General features: G+C 33.8%; 1 protein-coding gene across 1 annotated transcript in view; it reads right to left on the minus strand.

Annotated features, from left to right (window-relative positions):
- Nucleotides 1-5,320, minus strand: part of LOC138329827 (tropomyosin-like) — a 134,866-nt gene extending 129,546 nt beyond the window's left edge. Inside the window, exons 1-3 of the mRNA XM_069277119.1 lie at nt 4,628-5,320; nt 4,040-4,102; nt 2,668-2,721 (exon numbers count right to left, since the gene is read on the minus strand). Of these exons, the coding sequence (XP_069133220.1) occupies nt 2,668-2,721; nt 4,040-4,102; nt 4,628-4,944 (434 nt within the window). The 5' untranslated portion in view covers nt 4,945-5,320. The remainder of the gene's footprint in view (nt 1-2,667; nt 2,722-4,039; nt 4,103-4,627) is intronic.
- Nucleotides 5,321-9,423: the final 4,103 nt, after the last annotated feature.

Genomic DNA, 9,423 nt, shown 5'->3' on the forward strand with positions numbered 1-9,423 from the left:
GGCTTATAATTATAAAAAAACACCATTTGAGTATTGAACCTGAGAACATTTGATTTAGATTTGGATATGAGTCTCAGTCAATATATATTATATATAATTTGAATATGAGTCCTCCTCAATAACATATTAAGTATACATATATATTAAGTCCTGGATGATTGGTCCAATCAAAATCAATAAAGTAGGCAATTCGTATTACTTAAACATTCCAAGTATCAATATTATGAATTTTTGCTATGGAATGTATATGTTCATGTACTTATTAAACACAATCCTACAGGCAACTTAGATACTAGTGTCGCTATTCACAAATACATCGGTGAGTTACCCTAGTCACGATGTTGCAGTTACCATAATCACGGCAAAATTGACATTTTGAGTTACCATAACCACGCGTATTTTCACATGCTTGATTTCAACAACTCCGTAGATCGCTGTGCATATGACTGAGTTTCAAATTATTGATACTGGTACAAGACAATATCTACGGCGGTTATGTCAGAACGGACAGTACGATTTCCTCGTATTTTTTTTTTTTTTTGTGCAGTCGTGATGTTCGATAGTGTTACTGCAGTTACTCTAATCCGGTTCCCCCTGTGAAAGGTAGGGATACGATTTGCTTCTTTTCTATGACGATTCTGTCCATCCGTGACCGATCAGTAACTTGTTATACCCCTTCCGCCTATATTGTTTGAAAATTTTCCAAATTTTCAATTAACAGAGCGATATCAAAGGTCACAGAGGGAAGACGAATTAGGGTAACTGCAGTTACCAGTATCAAACATGGCAACGATAGAAAAAATACGAGAATAAACGAGTAGTGTTCTCACATAAACGTAGTAGATCGTGTCTTGAAACATTATTAGCACAATTTACGTATGATTAAGGTACCTCAAAAGTGATGATTAGGGTAACTTATTTACAAGTACATACATATAATTGTCCGAAAATAAGACTTTGCAAAATATTTCAACATGACAAAAATCAGGCTGTTAGAACCAAAACAAACTTGCAACAAATGTGGTGAAAGTAAATCGCCAATTCACAATCACAGGAAGATACAATGCCTTTTTACGACGTGAGTGCCAGGAATATAATGGGAATAATATCACTGCATAATTAAGCAACACTTGTTACGCTAATAGCGGACAAATGTGTAGTCATAAGCATTGATTTCAGGAGATCGCGGTGAAGTTGCTGTTTTAGTCAAGCCCCTGTGAAGCCATTTCTAAATAAAAATCGAGTTGCATTGTATTCGATTATGAAAGGTTTAAATCAAGATATTGAAAATACTTGTACAAGCGAAATCGAACGTATCAATGGAATTGCATTATTGTTGCTTAAAGGCACTCGGAATATGTTTTTTTCTGGATGGGGTGATATTCTTGTAAAAACAGGTATTAGTGTTATATTGGTGATCATTTACAGAAATTTCAAATGATCATATCCAGTACCCATAGCAATATATGTCTTATTCTACATTTCGTTCTCATCTCAGTTAAAGTAGCTTGCTTCCTACGTTATCACTTCCTGTGTTGGTGTTTTATTTTTCTGCAATACATGTACATTGCATACTCAATCAGAAATTTCTGAAAAAATATATTACTGCTTTTCTGGGCTTATAATTATAAAAAACACCATTTGAATATTGAACCTGAGAACATTTGATTCAGATTTGGATATGAGTCCCAGTCAATATATATTATATATAATTTTAATATGAGTCCTCCTCAATAACATATTAAGTATACATATATATTAAGTCCTGGATGATTGGTCCAATCAAAATTAATAAAGTAGGCAATTCGTATTACTTAAACATTCCAAGTATCAATATTATGAATTTTTGCTATGGAATGTATATGTTCATGTACTTATTAAACACAATCCTACAGGCAACTTAGATACTAGTGTCGCTATTCACAAATACATCGGTGAGTTACCCTAGTCACGATGTTGCAGTTACCATAATCACGGCAAAATTGACATTTTGAGTTACCATAACCACGCGTATTTTCACATGCTTGATTCCAACAACTCCGTGGATCGCTGTACATATGACTGAGCTTCAAATTATTGATACTGGTACAAGACAATATCTACGGCGGTTATGTCAGAACGGACAGTACGATTTCCTCGTTTTTTTGTGCAGTCGCGATGTTCGATAGTGTTACTGCAGTTACTCTAATTCGGCTCCCCCTGTGAAAGGTAGGGATACGATTTGCTATCAGTATCAGTTATCTCACAACGATAGATTGCAAATAAAGTGTAATTGCTAAATCAATACAGGTATTAAACCCATGATAAAAGTCTTACCTTTGTTTAAGTTGAGAGTTGTCAATTTCCAAGCCTTTGATCTGCTCAGCGTCTGCCGTTTCCCTGAATAATACAATTATAGTATTTGTCATTACACTAGTATTTTCCCGTACGTAGTTAAATATACTGATGATTATAAAAATCATCAGCTTTTAAATTGATAAAAAATATATGATAGGATCATTGTATAGGCATATACAATGACTTCAATAAGATTGGACGAACTTAACGAAAGTTTCATTAATCTAATTGAAACATATCCATTAGATTGGACATACATGGTAATATTAAGTGATATACATATATCAATTTTCGGTGAAGTGTGATTCCTGCTTCGAATGAAACACTCACCGGTCTTTCATTTCCTTTTCCAGTTCACGGATGCGATTTTGGGATGATTCGCTACTGTAATATAAAACACAGATAGTGTCTGTATTAAATTAAACCTACGGCTATGAACGATACATTTTATAGTTAGAAATTAGGTCCGTAAATGTTACATCACAATATATGGATTCCACCACACGTAGATTCCAACAGAAACAAGCCCCAGGCCATGATGTGTTGAAAGTATCGGTCCTTGTAAGGATTTTACAGTGTGTAGAAATGGCGATGTAGACGGCATGACCAAATTAATTTCACTGTTGTGCGTTATAACTTATTATGAATCAAACTGCTAAATACAATTGAATGAAAATTGTCCATAGCAATGTTTACTAAATTTAAAGAGCGTTTTTTCTTTCTTTTTTGAATATGGGAATATCACATGCTGTTGTTTAGCGTACGGATATAGATAATTTTAGGAAAACAATATGGTAGAAACAATGAAAGAAATTATGGACTTTTTATGATATTGGGTTGTATACTATACAATTATCAAATACATTTGATTTCATTGATTTCGTATCGATTGCGAAACTCGATACACATTTTTTTTTGTCTAGGTACGAAAGATACCACATCACACATTCTGTAAAACAATTTACGTTTGAATGTACTTGATCGATAACCTATTTGCCGTGACCGGTTACTGTTATGATCTTAGACAAGAACAAGTACAGTTAGTGTAAAGAAATAGGCGGGGAGATAAACAGTTATAGTGAATTGTGATGAATGTACAATAGACATAGCATACTATCGCTTTCATCAAAAGAAAATATAAAAAAAATGGAAATGCTCTTACTTTTGAGATACAATTTGTGGACGTTACATATGTACTTAAACATCAAAATCGAACTCACTATACTATACGGTCTTGATTATTTCAAAATTGTATGGTGACAATTTACAAAATAGGACAACGTCAGTGATGTATAAAATAATAACTATCATATATTAAATATAAGATGATTTTTGTATATCCAATGCAGTAATATTTTCAACTTAAGTAATTTTATTTTTTGCTTTTGTGTTTCGAATATGCATTTAATTAATGCTTGGTAAATAAAATAGTTTCCAGTAATAACGCCTGGCAAATTAACGCATGGATATCTGAATGAAAGTGATATTGTTTTAAGATTTTCTTATCTATTTATTAGGTTTATCTGTTTTAGAGAAACAACTTAAATATGGATTGTTTATAAGTCTATGGATGTTAAATATTCCAATGTATATGTATTGACCTACGTGACAGACATATTAATGCGATAAATTGATGACATTAATTTAATGAGCACTCCTAATGAAGATACTTATCTAAATACATGCGCACACTTATTCTTACGTTTGGGTTAGATCTTTGATTTCTCTTTCCAACCGCTTAATCTTCTCGCCTTCTGTTTCTCCCCTGTAGTTGAAATAGCATGATCATCGATAAATAAAATATTTAGAAGAATCCGGAGACACGCATTGTTTAACAAATCTATAAATATCTCAATGTGTTAATGCTTCAAAATGGGGGAACTATATTCAGAATTCAAAACTTGAAAACTACAAAAAACGATTACGTTATGTAAAGTTTATTATGTGATCAGCGTAGATAAATTGATATTTAAATCGTAGAGGTGTCACTAATATGTTATGCAAGCATATAAATATATATATAGATATATATGTATGTAGATTTTTTGAAATAAGTGTATGTATTGTATGAAAGCGTCATCAACATATCACATTATAAATCATTCAGATCAGATAATCAACCGTAGTGGTGACCAGGTAATGATAACAATATAGCGTTATTATAAACACCAAACCAGGAAAAACCCGTGTAATCAACAATGCTACCATTTTATGGTATTCGAAAGTTACCTATGATATATTAGCAAGTTTACTTTCGAACAAATAATTAATACACCCTTTCCTCACATACCTTTCTTGTTGATCAGGTCCAATTTGAAGGGTTCCCAAAAGTGCTTCTATTTCATTGACAGATTTGTCACTTTCGTTGAAAACGATTTCCTGGATATCAACCGGGTACTCCACACTATCGTATGTTTTAGTCAGCCTGGTTGTGGCAGCGTTAGCAATATCCGCCTTCCTATTTTCTGCAAGACAGCTCTCTAGCGCAGCTATATCAGTTTCGACTTCGGTTATTCTCGCCATAAGCCGCTCCTGATACTGTTCAAACCTCTGACGATTCGAATCTTGGGTATCATTGCATTGTTGTTTTAATTCGACGACCATCATTTTGGTGTGACTGATGATTTTCTCTTCTCGTAGCTCGATATTTTTTCATCAACATCGTAGTAGCTGGGTCCAATCGGTTTAGATCATCAGCTACCCTTTTTGCGCTTGATTGCAAAGGAACAAGGATGTTCGTCCTTGTCTGAGAGCTGAAATTAATAATTTTCTCTTTGAAAGTGCCAAGATGGTCATCTAATAAAGCTAATGTGTGTTTGAAGTGTGCACCTGAATCTATGATGCATCGTGGGCATGCGAGTGCTTCCTTGCACCCGTCTTCAAGACAGACGAATAGGACGTCTACTGTTGAATGGTTTGGACAGCGAATTTCGGTTTGCATTTGAGCTCCAATATCAGCCATGTTTATTAGTTTATTAGGCAAGATCTGTAATGAAAATAACAATTGTTTAAAATCATTTATTTTAGGTAATCATCAATTTTAATTCTGATTAATTATTACAGAAACATATAAGGCTAAACGAGTATAATTTTATGTTCCATTTTAACATCCCAACACATATATTAACGATTTTGTAATATTGAAAACAGTCTTCGTTGATTTAAGATGGGTATAAAAATACCACTTAGAGGGCCATTCCTTTATTTGGAGTTCGGGAAATTGCTGGATTTACAAATGTTCACATTCATTACAATGTAAACTACATAGTTGATAAAGCATAAACGGATGGTCCCCACTTAGTTTCAGTTTCGTTGATCCGTTACGAGCTTAGTTCACGCCAATACAGGTAGTTAGTTTCGGAATTTTTATATGAAAATATTTATACATAAACTCAATACGTGTATCTATTTAAAATTTACTTACTATGATATAATGTGTCTTTTGTTATTTGAAGTTCAGTTGTTATTCAATATTTCATTTGTATTTCAATCAATTTCCACTCAATTGAAAAAAGTAATATTTTAGGTACACGAAAAAACTACAATATATATCCGCTCTCGTGAAATTAGCAGCAATATAACTTTAAGCGATCAACCTTTCTATCTTACCTCCACCATCTACATGTCTAGATGATAATATCCGAAAAGACAACTCTTTGTTCAAAACAAGTAGCGTTTTAAATATCAGCCTGCAATTCTTTAACACATTAACAAATTAAAACCGTCTTCAAAATTAGTGATGAATGACCTGACTTAGAAACTTCAAATTCATCCTGAACAGTGAAAAACGTTGACATTGTAGTCTATGGCAAATCATTTGGTTCTGTGTTATTGTTTTTTTTTTCTAATTTATTTTCTATTCATTTTTTCCCAAAACTATACACATCACAACATATACAAAAGATACATGAAAGACAAGCACAATAGAAGTTACATTTGTAGAGTTATTTCCAATTGAATATTTTTACGTATGTACATACATATATTTACAAGTAACTTATTAAAGTAACAAATACACACATACTACTATTCACATAAATGATCTATCAAGAGTTATTTCCCTTCCTACATATGTAGTGAGAAAGTGAACTAGGGGAGACAACTCTTGATAAAAACTACACCAAAGACAGGACAAAAATAGATAAAAAAGGTGGGGGGAGGGAAGTAAAAATAGGTCACAGATCTTTCAATGATTTTTAAGATATTACTGTTTATACATTTAACCATTTTTTTTTTAATTCTGCAAGTTCTTGTGGTTTCCGCTTTAAGTTACTGTTGGAAATTATAATCCTGTGAGTATGTTTTTTTTTTCAAATTTAATATGATTTTTCAGACTGTTTAAATTGAGTTCTTTTCTCTAGACATTTGCAGTTGTAAATGTATTGTTTAACTAGCAACAATATCAAATTTTTAATATGGAAATAAGTATTTGTACTATCTTGTTTGCCGAAGATAACATCCTGTTTTTCAAATCTAAGACTACAAAATGTACATAGATTGTTGTTTACAAATATTTTCCGTCCATCCCGATCAATTTCAAAATTTTGATTCCATTTATTTTGAGCAGTAGGTATAACTTCATTTTTAATTAAAACATTATATATATTTTGAACACTTTTTTTTACAACTTAAAATCAATTTGATGTTTATTGGTATGTTAGGAAGAGTTATTTTTTTTTTCAGAGTCAAAACTTTGTTGATTGTTTCTAATGCTATGATAAATGACATTTTGTATACCCTGATATTGTTGAAAATTGGTCTGAATACTATACGTTTCACGAAATTCTTCTAGACTATATATGGATTTGTCTGTTTTCAAAATGTTAAAGATAATTAGAACACCCTTTTCATACCATAACTTCTTAGAAATAACTTTATGATTTATTCTGATTTCACTATTAAACCAAATAGGGTTTTCTAAAATATTTGTTTTGTAAATATTACTTGAACTTAAGATCGTACACCAAGCCTCTTGGACATCCCTCCAGATATTTTTTTGCAATCTTTAGATTATTTTTTTAAGTGTTTAATTCCAGTATTTGCTAATTTTTGTTTGTCAAATAGAGATCTTAGAAAAATATCCCAGTTTCCTTCTTTGGAAGCGGTATAAATAAGTGATTGAAGTGGGATATAAGTAAGGTTTTTATTACAGCTATTTTGCCAATTGGTGTTAGAATTATTTTGTTCCAAATTGAAATAAGTGATTTTAGTTTTGCAAGTTTTTGTCGAAATTCAGTTGGATTATTCTGCTTAGATCTACATCATATTCAATACCCAATCGATTAAAGTTGTGGTTCCCCATTTCAAGTTAAGATTAGAATTAATAGTCCAGGCAAACTAAGGTTTGACCTCAAACAAATTGCAACAGAATTTTGTTTTGCAACCATGCATTTACCTGAGGCATGAAAATCAACATATTAAAAGTATAGAAAAATCTCATTGGTGGAAATATGCCTAATTTGCATATTTCAAAATGGCCACAAATATGAAAAACACACAAACAATTCACATAATGTTTTTAATCATAACCAAGATTCTGTGGCAATATGAAAGTTTTTTTTATTTTTTTCTTGTCCAATAAACCTTAATAAAGTAAAAAAAAATGTTTCATCTGACCCCAGACTCATTTACATAAATCCAATATGGCGACCAAAATGGCTGCCTTTAACAGCTAAATTGCTAATTATGAAATAGACAGTTCTAAAAATGCACGTCATCTTCTAGTTGAATTATATACATCAAAAATGCAGTACCACTGCTCAGAACTACTGACTGTATGTTCACTCATCAAGGTTTAAATCAATTGGAGTAGAATTTGCACAACTAGTGCCCCTGCATTCCCCACAAATGTCTGAGCACAGAAGTCCGTGCTTTCGGCATGTGCATCTATTTGTACTGCATTGTTTTTTGCAGTTACATCTGAAGATTTCAAGGAGCTCCTGAGGTGCTGGTGGCTGATCTGTTTGTCTAGGAAGATACTGTCCCTCATCAATGCGCCATCCCCATTCGATAGGAGTCATGGTTTCCCCTAAAAGCCCTTTCCATTCCATAATTTGATAATATACCCGTAGACTGTGGTATTTCGCTGCTGCAGAAGTTGGTGGTAGGACATGTGGCTGTACGTGTGTCGTGCTTGAAGATATTTTCTCACAGAAACGCCTGTATCGAAGTGTATCCAAACTGATATCCGTATCGGCACCATACAAACACACCAAAGCCTTCTCGCCCGCTAGTTCTATCTGCCTCTTTTCAACTTGATCTGTTTGGTTGAAAACACTAGCCTGTTCCCGGAATAGCTGTTTGTCTTTTACATTCTTCAACGCAAGGCCTTTTCCAAGACCAAACACGCGAGAGGTTGTATCACAGCCTAATACAGCGTGCACAAACAAGATGAAGTGGCGTACAACCATTCCCAGAGCACGCTTTGTCTTCTGGATGTCCCAAACTCGGTTTTTTCGATAGTTTGCTTTACATTCAGGTGCAAAAATCACCATGTGGGATTGAAGGTCAACATGGTGAATGAGCAGGATCAACAAGTCGGTATCATCACCAACAAGAACGGTGTCTTTTGTTCCAGCAGACTCAACGACAACGACAGTTAGTACATCGGCATCACCTTTGGCGTGATAGACAGTGCACCCAGCGTCTTGCAGCTTTTCACTAAGCAGATGAATGAACCATTGTTTATTGTCCTGATTGGCGAGGAACTCCTCCTTTCTTGAGGTGATAACCATGTCACTAGAGAATTTAACCTTCGGACTAACGCTAGCTCCTGTCCGTCTGAGGTGGGTTGCACCCTTTGTTGATGGACCGTCTTCATATCCATCAAACACAACAACAGCATTTCTGTATTTTCGATTGACATAGTCAACATACCATAACATGGCCATGGAATACGGTGCAATAATGCACCCCCATCTAAAACATACTGAACATCATCCGGTGGTTCCTGTTGATCGAGCTTTGCCAGTTTCCATAATGCATCAGTTAGTGCTGGTTTATTCGCTTGCAGAGGGGGGATGAGGACTCGAACAATGCTGCTGGATAGCTACACAGTTCGTAGCTGAAGAGCGAAGGGAGTTCACC

The sequence above is a fragment of the Argopecten irradians genome, chromosome 8 (assembly GCF_041381155.1).
Source record: "Argopecten irradians isolate NY chromosome 8, Ai_NY, whole genome shotgun sequence".
Lineage (NCBI taxonomy): Eukaryota > Metazoa > Mollusca > Bivalvia > Pectinida > Pectinidae > Argopecten > Argopecten irradians.